General features: G+C 51.1%; 1 protein-coding gene and 1 pseudogene across 2 annotated transcripts; one reads left to right on the top strand and one right to left on the bottom strand.

Annotated features, from left to right (window-relative positions):
- Window positions 1-7370: 7370 nt before the first annotated feature.
- LOC309603860 (olfactory receptor 2AP1-like) lies at window positions 7371-8317 on the bottom strand (annotated as a pseudogene). The gene has a single exon. The product of its transcript is annotated as an olfactory receptor 2AP1-like (transcript).
- A 7359-nt stretch (window positions 8318-15676) lies between these two features.
- LOC309603861 (olfactory receptor 14A16-like) lies at window positions 15677-16606 on the top strand (the record flags this gene model as incomplete). Its single annotated transcript, XM_082338752.1, has 1 exon — window positions 15677-16606. The coding sequence occupies one exon, from the start codon at window positions 15677-15679 to the stop codon at window positions 16604-16606; it is 930 nt and encodes a 309-aa protein (XP_082194878.1).
- Window positions 16607-19496: the final 2890 nt, after the last annotated feature.

Raw genomic sequence — 19496 nt, forward strand, 5'->3', positions numbered from 1 at the left:
GCTGCCCATGTCTCCTCACAAGTGATTTCCAATGTATCTGAGGAACCTCCTGTGCTTTGGGCATTTTATCTGTGAGAATTCTTTTTGTCCAGGAATGTCTGCATGCAGTCCACTTCTCCAGAGGCATGAACCCAGTCTGGCTGACCTAAAGCACATGTGCCTGGCCCGATGGTAGAGCTGGCCTCCCATGTCACACCTCTGTAATAAAAGGGGATTTCCTCAGTGCTGGTGTCTGGAGGTTGGGCTCTTCTTCCAAAGCTGAGGTCAGGAACAGGATAAACCATTGCCCCCGTGAGTCTGTTCTGCTGTGCTTGGTTTCTCCATGGGCTGAGGGCAGTAGGGCTCAGGGCAATGTGTTAGGGAATGGGACTGGAGGGAGCTTTCAGTTACTGGAGTGAGCCTCCCTATTTGTCCACTTGCAGCACTCTCCAATCTCCACAGGTTTATGGCTGAGTTTTGCTGCACGGCCATTTTTGCCTCCTCCTGCTGGGCTCAGGGCCTGCGCTGGGGGAATGGCCAGCCCTGCTCGACCTCTCTCCTTGTCCAGACCCTGGCAGACCCCGGAGCAGGGATGTCTGCAAAACCCCACATGGTGTGCAGATAGGGCTGATTATGTTCCAGGACCTGGGGGAGGCTGTCTGAAATAGGAGGAACAGAAGGGGGACTGGGCACAAAGGGACGTCATGGAGATCATGCAAGAGAAACTGTTCCTCACACCGAATACACCCTTTGCTCCCCAGTGCCAACAAGGCACTGACAGGGGCCATGAAGCAGGTGCCAGGGGGTGACCTCCTGGAGTTGGGGGCTGCAAGAAAAGTCAAGAGCAAATAGAAGAGCGTCCATTGCTGTGTTAGAGACCAAGGCAAAACAAGGCAAATGCAGGGCTGCTGCTGAACAACAACAGTGATCTAATGAACAGGAGACACCAATGGGGCTGAGGGACTCAAGGCCTTCTTTGCCTGAGTCTTTACTCCCAGGTCTCTGTGCTCAATGAAGGGGTTCAAGGAGGAGAGCACGTATTGGCAGGAACCTCATGAAATCCCACAAGGACAAATGCCAGTTTCTGCCCCTGCAGGGGACTCACCCTGGCAATGGCACAGACTGGGGGCTGCCTGGCTGGGAGCAGCCCTGTGGGAAAGGTCCTGGTGGTCAGCGAGCTGGACAGGAGGCGGTCGTGTGCCCTGGCAGCAAGGGAGGCCACCAGCATCCTGGGCTGTGTGATCAGGAGCATGGCCAGGAGATGGAGGGAAGGGATTCTCTGGAATATTCCATCCAAATTTCAGATCCTCAATTCAGGAACAATACTGGCAAGCTGGAGTGGTTTTAGCAAAGGTCCCTGAGGACAGCCAGGGACTGGAGCACTTTGCCGGTGAGGAGAGGCTGAGGGAGCTGGGCTTGTCCAGCCTTGAGAAGGGAAGGCTGAGGGGGAGCTCATCCTGGCCTGCCAGTCCCTACAAGGAGGATATGGAGAATACAGAGCCGGGGTCTTCACCATGGTGCATGGTGGGAAGACAAAAGACAATGGGAGGAAGGTGAAAGAGAAGAGGTTCAGCCAGGACATAAGGAAACCTTTTTTCCCCATGAGCTCAGCCAAGTGCTGGAACAGGTTACCCAGAGAGGTTCTGCAGTCTCTGTCCTTGCGGGTTTTCAAACTCGGACTGAATCAAGCCTTGAACGGCTTGGGTCTGATCCTGCTTCTGAGAGGGTGGGCTGCAGCCTTCCTGAGGTCCCTTCAACCTCAGTTCTCTTACGAACCTATGAAGCTGGGCCCTGTTTCTAACTGGAGCAGAGCAGATGTTTATGGGACATGAATCCTCCCGCGCTGTAAGTGACCATCTAACCCAACATCTAGAGCAGTGAAGAGAGGTCGACACCTCAGTGTGACTCGCTCTGTGCAAAGACTGAGGAGTCCTGGGCAGGGAAGGTTCTGGGGACATGGGGCAGGGAAGTTTCTGGGGACATGGGGCTCTGTGCAAGACACAAAAGGATCTTGTTTTAATGCCTGTAGGCCTGTCAGATGTCAGTTAATGCCAATGAAAATGGAAGCAAGAAGAACTGAAGAGAAAGATCCAAAGCAAAGAAAGATGTCAACACATTTCTCAGCTTTTCTTCAGTCTGTTGTGGTTTAACCCAGCAGCGATAATGGAACCAGAGCTGGCTTCAGCATGCAACAATCCAACACCACTCACCATCTCTCCTGCCCTGAAGGACTGTTATGCCAGGTCGAGCCCAAAGTCATGGACCAAAGGAACTCAGCAGACACTTTAGAGGGATGGCCCATAGACCAAGGGACTGATCTCTGTGTGTTTATATCAAAAGAGAGGAAAAGTGGTGGTGATTCATTGGAATGTATTGGAAAGTGTGGGACCTGGGCATGAGGTATATGGTATAGAATATGGGGTGGATACTGTCCTTGATTTGGCTGGCATAGAGTTAATTTTATTGGGTTTTTTTTCCTGGTATCTGGTATAGTGCTGTGTTTTGGATTTAGCATGAGAATAATGTTGAGAACACAGTGATGTTTTAGTTGTTGCTGAGTAATGCTTACACCAGTCAAGGACTTTTTAGCTTCTCGTGCTCTGCCAGCGAGAAGCTGGGAGGGGACACAGCCAGGACAGCTGACCCAAACTGGTCAAGGGGATATTCCATACCATATGACATCATGCTCAGTATATAAACTGGGGGGAGCTGGCCAGGGAGGGAACCATTGCTCAGGAACTGGACGAGCATCAGTCAGTGGGTGGTGAACAATTGCATTATGCATCACTTTTTTTGTATATTCTTTTATCATTACTATTATTCTTGTTATTATTATGATGATTTTCTCTTCCTTTTCTGTCTTATTAAACTGTCTTTATCTCAAGCCATTAATTTTACTTTTTTTTTTTTTTTTCCCCTCTATTCTCTCCCCCATCCTGCTGGGGAGGGTGAGGAGTGAGCCAACACCTGTGTGGTGTTTAGCTGCCTGCTGGGTTAAATCACGACAGTGTCTTTGGAGGGGATTTCTTTTTTTTTTGAAAGGAAGGTGTTTTCCAGAACTGGGAATGGACGTAGGACACAAATGTCTTCAGCTACAGGGACACAGACACCTGGTGCCAGTAGAGATGCCCTGGGAACCCCTGCCCAGCCTCCACCTGCAGCCTGCAAGGTGCTCTGGTCTCCCCCAGGCCCTCTGGGATAGATGCCAATCCCAGGCCAGCACCTCAGCTACACTGAGACCCCTGAAAGTGGCACTGCCTTTTTGTGGTCCGACAACTGATGTCTGCCTGGAAAGGTGCACAATTCTTTTTTTTTTTATAATTAAAAAAAAAAAAAAAAATACGAGCACATTTGCATCAGCTGAATCACTGGAGTACTTTCAAGAAACAACAATGTTTTCCCACCATGACAGGATAGGAATTTCCTGGAAGTGTACTAATGGCAGGAGAAGAAATACTGAACTTCGCCTGGACTTGTCTTACCACTACTCTGTCTAGTATCTCATCTGCCTCATCATTCAGGTGTTTCCACCTCTCCTGAGTAAGTGGCCATGCCTAAGGACATCTTCTCAGCAGACTGTCTGGATGTACGCCCTTCCCATTGTTGTCAGGTTTCCTCCTCTGCTTGCTCTTGGATCATTCAGATGCCTCTCAACTTTTTGGTTTCTGCTTTGAGCTTTAGGGAGTTAGAGACTTGCCCCATTTTTCAGGAGTCTAATTAACTCTTTAGTCAACACCTTAATCATGTGTTTATATCTTTGCTTTCTTATCTGTCTAAAAGTGTTCTTGTACAGAAATCCCTTGTAAAAGGCGGACCACGTTAGCTGCTGCTTGGACTCAGCAGACAGCTGAGGAGAGAGTTTTCAAGCTGATTAAATGGCATCATGTTTAACTTTTGTTTGTTGGCAATGAAGAGAAACCTTTCTGTGGCTGTGTGCAGCCCAGTTCTCTAAGGAAAGCAGGTGGGAGCTGGTGCAAAGGAGCTGTAACATCCATCTGCAGAGCTCAGTCGAGAAGTCTGGTATGAGGAAAGGGATGCAAGTCCCAGGTGGCCGATGAAGGAACTGGTGGGCTTGGGGAGGTGAGGAGCAAGGTCGTCCAGGCAGACCTCAAGGGACTACTTTTCCTTCCCTTCCAGACCTCCTGACGAATCATCTTAGATCAATATCCACTGGAGCATGCTGCTTCTTCAGTAGGCTGAAAAATCAGACAAAATACCCTTAAGAAGCAAAACTGATTTTTTTTACTGAACTCTTCCTCTTTGCCTACCCCACTGAAACAGCTCCAATTAGCTGTACAAGACATGAAGTCTTGAAAAAAAGTGCAGGAACAGCAAGGCACAGTAGGGCTTTCTGCACTGTAATGAGCCCCAGGGTGCATTTGGTGCTGAGTCCTTGAGCCTGAGATACTGAGGGGAGATTTGCACAAACCTTTCCAGAAGTCAAAGTCAGAAGCAAAACCCAAAGTACCCTGAAGCATTAAGGGGTCCCTCTGAGGGCCATTACTGACAAGGCCTCCCCATGGAGTCGTTAGAGCAGAAAATTGGAGGCAGTGCTGGCAGGCAGGCAAAGGCAGAGTGCAAGTGGCTCTAATGCTTTGTCAAGCCTTGATGTGTTTCTCAAGCCAAAACCCAAGCCCTGACCCTTGATCGTGTCCCTCACGTGTGGCTCAGGGCTCTTCCTGGGGCACTGGGATGTGGGCTGTGCGATGCCAAGTAAAGGACAACAGTATCACACTGCCTGGCCTCTCTGACAGGGTGCAAGGAGGCAAGGGGGCTCCGGTGGCATGAGGACAATGTGTCTCCTCACAGGCCTTGGTGTCAGAGGCATCAGCCATAGCCCAGGGGACCAAGGCCTCCGTTCTGTCAGGGACTTCTCAGCACCCTTGGCCATCTCTACTGCAGGCTGTCCTAGGCTGTCCCATGCCTATGCCTGTTTCTCTTCAGGCTGTAGACACCCAACCTGCTTCCACCACACACCATCTTCCTCCCTGTACTGATGTCTCTCTGTCCTCACTGGTGACTCTTCTTTGAAACAGACTCATTTCCTGATCCAGACTCCCTCTGGGTGACCTCTTGCACCACAGCACTGCCCTTGGAGTGACATTGCTTTCTTCCTCATGTCCAGTCTGGACCTCCCAAACTGCAGGTTTTGCTAGTTTTCATTCTTCAAGCTCTTTCCCAGGTGCCACCACCTCTGAAAGCAACTTTCAAGCTGTCGTGACCTACATGATCCCACACTCCCCAGATCTTCTGATTCACTAGGCCTAAGAAGCCCAGGTCTCTCAGTCTCTCTACACATGGCCCCTAACCCCAACTTGGCAGACCTCTGGATCATCTTCAGCTTCTCGCCATTCCTCCAGAATGGGGACCCCCACACTGGGACACACTATTCCAGATGTGGCCACACCAGTGCTGAGTCAAGACGGATGACAACTCCCTTTGTCTGATGGCCATGCTCCTCCCAGTGCAGCTCAATATGCACATGGGTATGTTCACGTTTAGCACCATCACTGGCTGCTATGGCACCCCTTGTAATGCCCAGGCCCTTTTCTTTGAGGTTGCTCCTCATCCAGTCCAGTCTGAGCCTGCCTTGATGACAACATACTAATTAAATGAAATTGCAAGCCAAGGCAGGTATTACCGCGGTGACCATCCCAGAAACACCACATGAGGGTACAAAGCAAGACAAACCGTATCTGATGAAAAAAAGGTAACCAGAGGTGGACTATTTGTATGGGAGGGCATGAGCATGATCAAAGGGAAGAACTTGGGAGGGGCAAAAGAGGGAAAAAGAAAATACAAGGTGAAGCCAAGGACATGGCCAGGGCTGTTCAGGGGTACCTGCCAAGCAGCCCTTCACCTGCAACAGACTGATTGGAGTGGGGCAAGAAAGCTGCACTTGCTCTGACCATAGTTATGCCTGACTGACTTCCATGGTCATGGGGAACTTGAGTGCTTTCCCTCAAATCCTCAAGAGAAAAGCCATGGTGGCTGGAAACACGGAATCGTTCAGGCTGCAAGTGACCTCCGGAGGTTTCCAGTCCAACCTCCTGCTGACAGCAGGGTCACCCATGGGGTCACACCAGGTTGCACAGGACTTCATTCACGTTGGGCTTCAAACCCACCAAAGATGGAGATGGCACCTCCTCTCTGGGAAACCTTGATCATTGGCCCTCATCATCCCATCATGCACAACAGGGAAGAGCCTGACTCTTCTGGATCACCTCCTGGTAGGTGTGGGAAGGCTGTTCCAATTGTCTCCCCAAAGCCTTCTTTTTTTCCACTGAGTCAACAAATCCAGCTTTCTTAATCTAGGAAAATTACAAAATGACAACACTGTGGCAGTGATTAGAGGTGATGTTTCTGTTTACTTTTGAAGAGACCTTAAAGTACAATTGTAACCCTCGTGTCTTCAAAGGATGGCCCCCGCTGAGCAAGAGTCCCTCACTTGTGCAAATCACCAGACGTTGCCCAGCACGTGGGTCAGTGCACCTGGCATTAGGTATTGAAAAGTTAAGCTGCCGAGCCTGTGCTAAGTACCGTTCCCCTGAGGTGCTATAGACCACTATAGGAGGAGATGACACCATCCTCTGTACTGCTCCTTCCTCCCCACTGTCAATGCACTCATCTTTTTAGGCATTACAGTCATAAAAGGCTATGTTGGAATAAGTTAATTCCCCTGAATTTGCTAGATCAGCTGAAGTATTGGCTCTGAGAGCATTGCGTCAAGGACTGGACATTTACTTCACCAGACCTGATCTGCAGACAGCTGCCTTGTTACTCAAAACTACATTTCTGACCAATATTCAAGATTTTATACCAAAGCAGAAGAGAGGTAATTTGAGGCAGTTAAGTTGGACTTTATTTCAGGCATGTTTTTGTTCTAACCAGGAGGTTAATGGAGATGTAAGCACCACTTGGTAGAGAAATAAAGCCATTATTCTTCTTTTGATTGTGTTCCACCTATTTTCTGTCATTTCCTAAAGGCTAAGAGGTTCAACAAAGATCTGCCACCAAAATAATCAGGAAACCAGGTTTAGAAGCAAGAAGTTGCATCAGAACTGAAGGAGGGTGAAGCTTGTTGAGAATTGGCTGTGCCATGGAGACATGAAGCCCTCTGCTTGTTGCTTTCTGTCTCGGTTTCCACACGTAGAAAATGCCATTGTGGTATTCACCAGGGTTTGTAAAGTGCTTGTAGGTCATTTGAAAGGCATTGCTAGGTAAGGCCTTCTTAGGATGATCGCTTGCAGGAGAGAACCTGGTGTGATATTCATTTCAGGAATCTTTACACTGCTAAGAAAGAAAGGCCTCATTTCTGCAAATATATCACCATCATGTGTTTGTCCTCCCCACCCCTGTCCCCTTTCAAAATCCACTTACAAAAACTCTTCTTAGATGGAAAAGTGTTGCCTGAAGATGATCACCCTTCTCTGCAAGCGTGCCTTGAGGGCATCTTTCATCATCTGGTTCCTCAGGCTGAAAAGAAAGGGACTTATCAAAGGAGTTACCACTGTCTTGAGAAGGGCCACTGCCTTGTTGTAGGACATGTGGTGACTTGAAGGCTGGACATACATGAATGTGCAGTTGCCGTAGCCCAAAATGACAATGGTGAAGTGAGAGGAGCATGTAGAGAACGCCTTGTGCTGTGAGGAAGCTGAGGGCAACCTAAATATGGTGTTAATGATGTAAAGGTAGGGCACTGCTGTCAGGCCCAGTGAGCCAAGTAGGATGACGGATGAGGCCATGAAGGTGATCAGCTCAACAATCTGTGTTTGTGCCCAGGACAACCTGATCAAAAGCACGCTGTCGCAGAAGAAGTGGTCAATACGATTGGCATTGCAGAAGGTCATCCTGGCAACCAGGACAGTGGAGACAACCGTGGCCAGGAAGCCTGCAATCCACGAGCCCAAGAGGAGCTGAAGGCAAAGCTGACCGTTCATGAGCATGGGGTACTGCAGAGGGTGGCATATGGCCACATAGTAGTCATAGGACATGAGAGCCAGAAGGACAAACTCGATGTAGCCCAGAAGGGAGCAGAAGTAGCCCTGAGTTAAGCAGCCTGGGAAGGAAATGGCTTTGCTGCCCATCAGGAGGTTTCCTATGGCTTTGGGTAAGATGGATGTAGCGATGAAGATGTCCAAGCAGGAGAGGTTACAGAGGAAAAAGTACATGGGCCTGCAGAGGTCTCTTTCAGGCAGAACGAGGGCAATGATCAGCAAGTTTCCCACTAAGATCACCAGGTACGAAGCAGGAGAGGGATTGCCATTAGGCGCTGCTGATGGTGGCGGGAGGGGAAGCCCAAGAGAAGGAACTCTGTGACAGTTGTGTGGTTCAACATTTCTGCATCGGAGCTGCAGTGAGCAAGGGCAGATGGTCAGTGGGGGAAACAATGCCTGAGGAGGTTACAAGAAGATGAGACAGAGCGAAAGAATGTAGAAGGACGAGAAAAGGCGTTCACGGAGACATTCACACAAAGGCTGGAAGGAAAACAGAAGAGAGGAGAGAAGAATCAAGCTAGAGCAAGAAGGCACCATTTTATGCCCTAGGAGCAAACTTAGTATGGGGGTTAGAGCAGGAATCCACCATAAACACAATGCAAGTTATTGTATTTGATCTCTTTACCCAACAGTCCCTTTACAGGCAGTGGGGAAAAAATAGATGTTTCTCAACCGGTTTTATTCTAATCTATTTAAAGGTATCCTTTAGGATGAGCTACAATGCATTCTAGTGCAAGATAAAACAGCTCAGCCAAGTGCCTTTAACCTTTTGATTAGGACAGAAGCAGAGAGAAGGCGGCATGAAGATGGTGACCAATGAGGGGGCGTGTGGGAAGTAAAGGTAAGAAGGAGAGCGAGAAAAGAGGAAAGTTTTATTCCCTGGTTAAGGTTTGGTTTTCAGGGAAAGTCAGAGCCAAAGAGGGAGAAGACAAACATCCCGTGTTTAAAACTCTTCCATTTTCAGGACTGTCTTTCCATCCACGCTTGAACTTTGTCAGGTAGAACAGAAAGCTTTATAAACAGATTCCTCCTCTGTCACTGACAACTTTCTTGCTGAAGAACAGTTTTGATAAACCTTTCTGGCTGTCGGAGGGAAAAAGAAAAGAAGATTTGAAAAGCAGCAGAGAAGAGGGGAATAAACAAAGGAAATACCTAAGAGCATAACAAGATTGAAAAAGATGGGGGGTAGGGAGGCGGAGAAGGGAAGTTCATTCAGTTGGGGGATAAAAATTACCTTGTAGAGCAAACAAATAAAGAAACCAAATAAACTAATGAGAAACTGAGCCTTCTCCCTCCTGTGGTGTTTGGGGTTTTGTTTCTTTTTCTGTTTTTCTTTTCTTTCCTGTGGAATGAAGCCTGGTTTGGTAAGGAGTTCATCCTTACCAAGTCAAGAATTTATTATCTGAGGGCTTGGAAAGTTTGAATTCCTGGTGCAGTGCTTCTTTCCAAACAGCCTTCCCCTATGCGGGCCATCTCCTTCCTGTCCTGCTGGTTTTGCTCACAAACCTACACAAGCCGGAAAACCTCAGACCCATTGGGCTCTGTGCAGCTTAGCTGAGATGGGCCAACAAGCCCACATCAAAGGAGGGGGCAGAGATCCTGACACAGGTCTCGCTTCCCAAGAAATATCACAGGGAAAGGAGGAATGTCAAAGGAGGGTGGCAGGTAAGAAGGCAGGCAGGCCAGGAATTAAAAACAGCCAAATCAATGAAAATTGAGGTGAAATGTGACAAACCACTGACATGAATCTATGATGTGCTGGGAGCATTAGCGGGGGGAAAGAGAAGCCCAGCAGACTTTGTGTGAAGCACCATCTCCTTTCCTCCCACAACCCCTAAAGAACAGTCTATCAGGGCTCCTTTCAAGGCTCTTGTAAAGCCTTTGTGGGTCAGCTGGGAATGCCATTTGTGCTGAGGCACTTCCTCCAGACTGAAGGAGTCTCCGATTTTTCTCCCCCTTTTGTGGAGAACATTTCTAAGGCCTTCGGTACGTTCCCCGAGGACCCATGGCCTTGGGTGCTAAATGGTTCCTCAGCAGAGCAGCTCTGAGAGGGTGAGGGGAGATTAATGACAATGATAGCTGGCAGCTCGGTGACCTAATCCCTGCAGAAGTCGAGATCCATTCTGTGAAGTATTCTGTGAGGGAGAAGCACCAGATCTTAAAAGGTGCTGTCAAGAGATGTAAACCATGAAAGCAGCTTCTGTGGAGTGACTTCCATGCTACCCGCCTTGTCTTTATAATGTTGGACACCTAAAGGATAGGTGGTTTTTAGTGTCAGAGTAATCTCCTTAGTTTTCCTGGGGTTTGCCAATGAAGTTCAGGACACAGTTCAACTTATTGCAGAAATGGATTTCTAAAGGTAGAGGAGAGGAGTCGATTCCTCTTCTGCACTTGCAAGGGGAGCCCTGACTGACAAATCAACACCTGGCCTCTTCATTGCAGACCTCTGGGAGATTTGCAGAGATCATTCATTGCTGCCTAAGGGCCACCTGACTGTCTCCTTCCAGTCCAGAAGGAAGCCGATGTCCTGAGGGTTTGGTGCTAAAACTGGAAACACTGTGAAGGTCTCTCTGCCCATCTTAGTGCATCTGAAATAGGACAAGGTATCTCTCTTTGGGTGGAATTGTTCCCCTGAAGCTGAGAGAGGAATCTCATTCTTCAAGGCTTTGGGAGTCTCCTCCTTGATGACACTGAAGAAGACTTTCCTCTCCCTGAGTACAGATAGCCTCTTACTTCCCCTTTCTCCACAGCACTCATGAAAACAAGACCTCCTTTGCACTCCATGTCGGCAGGCCAGCCCAATCCTCTGGCGCTGTCTGGCAGAGCACAAGCCTCTGCCCAATGAATTCTTCCTGATCTCCTGACTTCGCAGTGGACTGGATGACCCTGCACTTGTCTAAGCTGGGCCCCAGATCACTTCTCCTTTCAACTCATTTCTTCATTTCCAGTGCAGGCAGGGGGTGTAGAGCAGGGGCTGATAGAACCCACTGCTCCCTCCATTTCATATATACAGTTTATGTTGCTGTAGGCATGAGAGTCAAGAGAAGGTTTAAAGGGAAATTGGAAGGAGGCCATTGCAGTGGCTCTGCGGATCGGTAGAAGAGATGTTTCCCAAATTATCAAAGAGTCATAGAATCGTTGAAGCTGGAAAAGACCCTTTAGATCATGGAGTCCAACCGTTAACCTAGCGCTGCCAAGTCCACCACTAAACCATGTCCCTAAGCACCACATCTACCCGTCTTTTAAGTACCTCCAGGGATAGGGACTCAGCCACTTCCCTGGGCAGCCTGTGCCAGTGCCTGACTACCAATTCAGAGAACTAATTTTTCCTTCGCTCCAATCTAAACCTCCCCTGGTGTACCTTGAGGCCTTTTCCTCTTGTCCTATCGCTTGTTACTTGGCAGAAGAGACTGACACCCACCTTCCTACAACCTCCTGCCAGGTAGCTGTAGAGAGTGATAAGGTCTCCCCTCAGCCTCCTCTTCTCCAGGCTAAAAAACCCCAGTTCCCTCAGCCATAAGACCTGTTCTCTAGACCCTTCACCAGCCTTGTTGCCCTACTCTGGACATGCCCCAGCACCTCAATGTCTTGCTTGTAGTGAGGGGCCCAAAACTGAACACAGGATTCGAGGTGCAGCCTCACCAGCGCCGAGTACAGGGGGATGAGCACTTCCCTGATCCTGCTGGCCACGCTATTCCTGATACAAGCCAGGATGCTATCGGCCTTTTTGGCCACCTGGGCACTCGGCCAGCTCACATTTAGCTGGCTGTCGACCAACACCCCCAGGTCCTTTTCCTCTGGGCAGCTCTCCAACCACTCCTCCCCCAGCCTGTAGCGTTGCATGGGGTTGTTGTGACATAAGTGCAGGACCCAGCACTGAGCCTTTTGAATCTCATACAGCTGGCCTCTGCCCATGGATCCAGTTTGTCCAGGTCCCTCTGTAGGGCCTTCCTACCCTCCAGCAGAACAGAACTTCTTCCCAACTTGGTGTTGCCTGCCAACTTACTGAGAGTGCACGCGATCCCCTCATCCAGATCATTGATAAAGGTATTAAACAGAACTGGCCCCAGGGCTGAGCCCTGGGGAACACCACTTGTGTCCAGCCCCCAACTGGATTGAACTCCATTCACCACCACTCTTTGGGCCTGGCCATCCAGATAGATAGTTTTTTACCCAGCAGAGAGTAAGTGCGTCCAAGCCATGAGCAGCCAGTTTCTCCAGAAGAATGCTGTGGGAAAGAGAATCAAACGGTGTCAAACACGCAGTTGTGCTGGAGAGCCCTGGCATCTCGCATAGCACTACAGGTCTGTATTTGGTCGTTGAGTAGCTGCCCTGAATTACGTTAGGCAACGTAGGGATGTCCATGGGCGTTGTGCCGTTACAGTCCATGGTGCTCTAGTATATGCAGCTGATGGAGAAGATGGCTGATGCCTATGGCAATGGCTACATCTGCCCCCCTGACTACCTCAATAGGCTGCCCTGAACGTAAGGAGTAGGGAACAGTTCAGATGTCCTAAACGTGGGCATCTGCTGTTAGCCAAAGGAAGTCCCCTCTAAGCTCAAGCATGATGCCTCCAGATACTGCCCTCTCTGTGAACCACTGCATTACAGCTTGCAGTTACCTGCACATATCTTGGACCACCTCTGACACCTCAGATGTCACCAGGTGTTTGAGTCTGAACAGCTCACTCCTTGCCTCCATCCCCAGCAATTACCACGGGAGCTGAGACAAGAGGCTCCCAGGCACCAGGTTCCTATTTTGTGTCCACCTGACCGGAAGCAAGAGGAATTCCACCTCCTGTGGGTTTGTGGCAGCCATAGGAGAGAGCTGAGTGCCCTTCCAGTCCCAGGACTACAAACAAAGGATGAGAAGCCTCAATTGACTCAGCTGAATCCCTTCCCTCAGCAGGGGTAAAGGAGATCTGTCACTGTCCAGGTGTCCTGTCCCATACCAGAAGTAAGGAAAGGTGATTCTCAAGCCCAACTCTCTCTCTCTGGTAGGAGAAGTTGCTGGAAAGAAGTATCTCTCCAGAGGTGGGAGAGGGACCACAAGTTATTTATTTCAGTCTCTTTCACAGCAGGTTCCCCTGGGGCCCCAGGGACACCTGGAGGGAGCCCAGAGGGGATAGAGAAAGCACTACTTTGGGCTGGTCCTCTGCTGCTGAGCTGGGCTGGACTCCTGGGATGGAGGGAGATCATGGCAACCAGGCAGTACTGCTGAGAGACAGCTCTGCCCAGGAGCAGCTCCTCTGCAAAGTACGGCAGGGCTGAGGGCACTGCCTGCAGGCACCAAGGGGTGAGGAGATAAGTAACAGAGAGGTTAAAGGCAATCTGGCATGGGAGGACAGGTGAGAGCTCACTGCGGAAGAGATCCTCACAGCCCTTGACACGGTAAGTCCCTGGCTGCAGGGCAATGCAGATGGGTTCCTGCAAGTGTCTTCGAGACCTGGCACATGCCACAGTGGATCGGACCTGTCAGGATGGCTCTCCTAGTTTTTCTGGTGTGAAGGAGGAGGACATGCTCCGGAGCAGAGCTTTCGTGCTGCACCATCAGAGGGACAGGACATCACGACTCTCCTGGAGATGGCTGTAGGGGTGTGAAGCCAGGCATGCAGGCAGGGTGTCCAGGGCTGTTCTGGGCAGTGTCCCTTGTGCCCCAGGGGGCTGTGTGCTGGGGCAGGGACTCTGCTGCCTGCCAGGGTCAGTGTCCAGCCTGCCTGGGGTGCTCCCCCTGGGACTGTGGGAAGCTGTGGGTGGAAGGAGAAGGCCCAGCAGGGCAGGGCAGGGTGCTGCATGGGTCAGGGTTGCTCAGACAGGACATGACGGCTGCCTTCTCCCGGCAGCAGGGATATTATTCCAGGTGTGCATCTGGGGTGCCCAGGGCTGTCCTCCTGAGCAGGGTCCCTGCACCCCAGGGGTCTGTGTCCTGGGGCAGGGACTCTGCCGCCTGCCAGGGACAGCACTCAGCCAGAGCAAGGAGCTCCCCATGGTTCTGCAGGGAGAAGCTGTGGGTGGAAAGAGTGACCCCCAGCAACGCAGGGTCCTTCTGCTGTTGAAACGCTGCAGCATGGGTCAGGGCTGTTCAGACTTGTACATCACCCAGAGGACATTTGCAGAGGGTCATTTTAAAGATGGATGTCAAAGTAGGAGATGAACTGAAGGGGAAGGAGTCTGTGATCTGGGTTTTCTCCTCAGTGCCCTGCTGCCGGGAGGTGCCTGCAGGGCAGAGCTGAGCACACAGCAGGTGGGATGGAGTCTGTGAGCATGGAGAGGGAGGAGATGTGGGGACAGAGAAAGGGGTCGTGGCCAAGAAGAGCTCCAGGCAGCAGAGCCATGGGCAGGAAGGAAGAGAGACCTGCTCCCAGACATGCTGTGGGAGGAGGGATTCAGGCATCTCCCTGCCATCCCCTGCAGTGCAGGTGCTTTCCCTGGAGCAACCCCCTGGTCTCCTCACTCACACAGCAGAGCCTCTGCCCTTAATGGCATGCAGACTTGGCCATGAGTTGCCCTACCCAGCAGCCTGACCAGCAAAGAGGAGAAAAACTCAAGTGTGTGACAGAGTGTCCCTCTCGTGCCTCCCTTGGCAGGGCTCCTTTGGCATGTTCTCCTCTTCTCCCTAACGCCCTTGTTCTCACTGTTACACTCACTGGTGTGGGGGGTGAGGATTCACGTGCAGCTCAGACACCAACACTGCGTGTGCTGTCATGCACATATGGCCATGGAGGAAAAGCATCCAGCTCACACCCTGTTCGCCTGTGGGGCTCTGAGTACTGCAGTGTGTGTGGCTGGCAGGAATCTCACCCTCCCTTCAGGACGTAACAAATTCAGGACAGTTGACTCTGTCCTTGGGAGGTTCTGCTGGGCTGCAGACTGCCCTCCCGTAGGGCTCAGCTCTCCCAGGGCATCTCTGTGTTTTGCAGGAGCCCCCTGGAGAAGACACCTCGGTGCTAAGGCCATTGAAATGCTGCTGGGTGGCTGCATGCAGGCAGCTTTAATCAGCCCTCTGTGTCCCTGGTTGGGAGGGCAGAGCTGAGATCCTCCTCAGGTACGATGAGATGGGGTGAGGGGTTTGGAGATCTGCACTTGGAAACTGGATTCCCCTGCTCCCAGCACTGGCCTCTTTCATTTGGGGTGAACACCCGGGTGCGATAGTCCTCCAGGTGCAAGAGCTGCCAGCACAGGGCAGCTGAGAGCAGGGCTGATGGACAGAGCGGCTGTCCTCACTCTGCACTAAGGGACAGTCCCTGTGCCCAATCTCAGCACCCACAAGGTTTCCCTTGCAGTGCAGCAGAAATGCCAGGCATTGCTGCATTCAAACCACTCCTCAGCTGTGCTGGGGCAACTAGAACAGAAGACAAAAAAACCCCACAGCTCTGCTCTGCAGTCAGGTGAATTGGGAGTGACAATGCTGAAAAGCTCTTTGATATCACGAGTGGATTTAATCTGAGATCACCCTGAGTTCCTGTTTACCTATTGCTGTAGGGCAGGACTGAGTCCTGCAGAGTCCCCAGCAGAGCCTCCTGCTCCCTGGGGCACCCTCAGCCAGCACCAACCAGAGCTCACCAAAGCTCTTCCTGAAAAGTGAAAGGCAGTTTGGGGGGGTTCTATGATAACTTGGGTAGAATTTTCTCGAAGCAGTCAGCCCTAACTTCTCCTTTCCTTTACCTCCTTGAAGAGATCCCCATGCGCAGAGGGACAAAATGTCCAATGACAGCTCCATCACCCAGTTCCTCCTCCTGGCATTCACAGACACACGGGAGCTGCAGCTCTTGCACTTCTGGCTCTTCCTGGCCATCTACCTGGCTGCCCTCCTGGGCAACGGCCTCATCATCACAGTCATAGCCTGTGACCACCGCCTCCACACCCCCATGTACTTCTTCCTCCTCAACCTCTCCCTCCTCGACCTGGCCTCCATCTCCACCACTGTCCCCAAAGCCATGGCCAATTCCCTCTGGGACTCCAGGGCCATTCCGTACTATGGTTGCACTGCACAAGCCTTTCTGTTTCTCTTTTTTATTGCAGCTGAGTTGTATCTTCTCACTGTCATGGCCTATGACCGCTACGTTGCCATCTGCAAACCCCTGCACTACAGGACCCTGCTGGGCAGCAGAGCTTGTGTCCACATGGCAGCAGCTGCCTGGGGCAGTGGATTCTTCTATTCTCTCCTTCACACTGCCAATACATTTTCCCTCCCCCTCTGCCAAGGCAATGCTGTGGACCAGTTCTTCTGTGAAATCCCCCACATCCTCAAGCTCTCCTGCTCACACTCCTATCTCAAGGAACTTGGGCTTATTGTGGTCAGTGTCTTTGTGGACTTTGGGTGTTTTGTTTTCATTGTGCTGTCCTATGTGCAGATCTTCAGGGCCGTGCTGAGGATCCCCTCACAGCAGGGACGCCACAAAGCCTTTTCCACGTGCCTCCCTCACCTGGCTGTGGTCTCCCTGTTTATCAGCACTGGCATGTTTGCCTACCTGAAGCCCCACTCCATCTCCTCTCCATCCCTGGATCTGGTGGTGGCAGTGCTGTACTCAGTGGTGCCTCCAGCAGTGAACCCCCTCATCTACAGCATGAGGAACAAGGAGCTCAAGGATGCCTTGTGGAAACTGATCCAATGGGTGCTGTTTCACTGACAATAACCTGCCTCCCCTCCTCCGCATGTTTCCCCAAGTTTATCTTAAGCCACAAGTTTCCTTTTTTTCTCCTGTGATAATTCTACTTAGGGATAGTTTTCTGGTTTTATACTCCTGTGGAAGTTTGATCCTGTTGTGTCTGACCCTTGCACAACACTATGTCAGATGTGGCCCATCAAATTGTAGCTCTTCAAGAAAAGGGCACTTCCTGGGTGCAGTGCCTGAAGGCTGGGCTCTTCTTCCAAAGTTCCTTCCAAGAAAATGTCCAAGGAATTGGTCTTTTAAAGTTTCTGTTCTCCTTGTGTTCTCAGTGGTTTTGGGGTTAAGCGCATGGTAACACTGGGTTTCACTGGACCAAGTGTTCTGATTTAAAGGAGCTCTTCTTGGTGTCCAATGGCAGTGGAGATGGTCCATGAGCTCCCCATTCTTTCCTCAGGTTGCTTCATGTATGACAGGACTGATGGCATGTACCAGACTCTCTGGAAATGAATTTGGAGGGGTCAGGAGAGGATGGGGCCTCACCACATAACTGATGTGGGATTGGAATGAATGGAAACGCAGAAGATGGAACACCCTCAAAGGTGAAGTCTGTTCAAAAGTAAAGCACTAAACTGACATATCCACGAAGAAAGACTCTGCAGTGCCATGGGAGTCAGAGGGGACTCAGCAGGCACAGGGAAGGAAGAGGGGAGAGCTGCAGGAGCTGCCTGAGGACCCCCAGGGCCAGGACGCTGGTGCTGTCCTGGGGAGTGGGGCTGGTGGGACCAGAGGAGGGGGCAAATTCAGTCAGGCTTGGGAATCAGATACAAGATGAATTGAGGAGAGCCAGAGAGTGCCTAGCCTCTGTTTCCTCATGCCCTTGTGGCCAGCACCAGCCGTGGGGCTGATGGGGAGCCTGAACCCCGCTGTCTGCCCCCCAGCAGCTGCTGTGGCCTTCAGAGGGGCTGGGGCTGTGGGGTGAGTGCCCAGAGCTCTGCAGCAGCCTGCGCTGGGCAGTGCCATGGAGCCAGCCCAGGCTGGGCTGCTCTGCTGGGCTGGGCTGGGCTGGGGAGAGGGCAGGGGAGGTGGGGAGAGGTGGGGAGGGGCTGGGCTGGGCTGGAAAGAGCCTGAGAGAGAAAAACACCAGTGTAGAGCTAAGGTGTGTGAGTGTGCAGGGCAGGGGCAGCCAGCACTCCCAGTGCAGAGCCAGGTGTCATGGTGAAGGAAGCAAGGCATCCAAGGTGCAGAAGAGAGGGGCCTGGTCTGTGCCATGTTTCCAGGACACCCTGGGGAAACTGCCCCAGGAAAATTGTCCCAGACCAGTCCCACCCACCGGCCATTTCCATCTCTGGCCATACACCCCAGCCCTGAGGAGGGACCTTTGCTGCATGGTCACCCCCATCCTCCTGTGGGGCTTAGTGATACCCAACTCCACTGCCATTAGTAATCAAAAGGAAACGAGTTTCCTCCTGACTCTCATTACACACCAAGTCCCACAGCTCTTGCCACAGCTGGACTCTCAGCCAAGCCTCTTCTCAGACAGCTCCAGCTCAATCAGGTGCTTGTCTCAACCAATTCTGAAAATCTCCATTGACTGAGATCTCCCCAGCTGGCCTGGGTCCTTGCTCTGGTGTTTGGCTCTGAGGGATTTCTGATAAACCCAGCTCTCTCAGCCTCTCCTTCTCCATTATGTGATCCAGGCCCCAGCCATCCTTCCGGCCTCTGCAGCACTTGCTTCAGTCTGTCAGGATCTTCCTTGTGCTGCTGAGCCCCAGGCTGGACACAGCAGTCCTGCTGTGGTGGTCCTGTAGTGGGTTAGCCTTGGCCAGCAGCCAGACACCCACCCAGCTGCTCACTTGCATCCCCAGCTCAAAAGGACAAAGGCAGAAGATAAGGTGGACTAGCTCATGCGTCAAGATAAAGACAGGGAGATCACTTACTCATTACTGTCATGGGCAAAGAACAGTTGACCTGGGGAACATCAATTGAATTTATTGCCAATTAAAAGAGATTTGGACAGAGAGAAAGCATAGGAAAAATATTCAAGGCCATTTCCCCACCCCACTCCTTCTTCCCAGGCTCAAATTACTCCATTGCTCCCAATTCTTCTACCCACCCCAACCCCAAGAGGAGCTGGGGGGATGGTGAGTGGGGCTTACGGTCAGCACAGAACATCTCTGCCACTCCTTCCTCCTCACACTTCTCCCCTGCTCCAGCGTGGGTCCTCTCCACAGGATCCCACTGTGTTTGCCGTCAAGGCTATGTGTTGTTCATTTCTTTCCGTCTTACTTTTCTCCTTTACACTCACAGAATGACAGAGTTGTTGAGATTGGAAGGGACCTCTGGAGTTCATCAAGTGCAACTCCCCAGCTGAGACACGGTCAGCTAGAGCAGGTTGCTGAGGACCTTGTCTAGGAGGGTCTGGAATATCTCCATGGATGGAGGCTCTGCAGCCTCTGGGCAACCTGTTCCAGTGTTTGACCACCCTCACCGTGAAAAAGTGTTTTCTTGGATTCAGATGGAATGTCATGTGTTTTTATCTGTGTCCATCACCGCTTGTCTTGTCAGTGGGAACTACTGAGAAGAGTTTGGCTCCCTTGTCTTCATTCCTTCCCTTCAGGTATTTATGCACATTCGTAATACCCGCCAAGCAATGTTTTCTCCTAGAAAATTAGTGAAAAAAATATGGGTTTCTTTCTAATTTTTCTCTGGAGCGCTCAGTAGAGGATAGACATGGAGCTGTTGAAGTGAATCTAGGGAGCGCCACAAATATGATCAGAGGGATGGAACACCTGTGCTGTGAGGAAAGGCTGAGAGAGTTGGGGTTGTTCAGCCTGGAGAAGAGAAGGCTCTGGGAAGGCCTTATTGCTGCCTTTCGGTAATTAAAGGGGGCTTAGAAGCAAGATGGGGA

The sequence above is a fragment of the Platalea leucorodia genome (genome assembly GCF_965183815.1).
Source record: "Platalea leucorodia genome assembly, contig: HAP1_HAP1_SCAFFOLD_223, whole genome shotgun sequence".
Lineage (NCBI taxonomy): Eukaryota > Metazoa > Chordata > Aves > Pelecaniformes > Threskiornithidae > Platalea > Platalea leucorodia.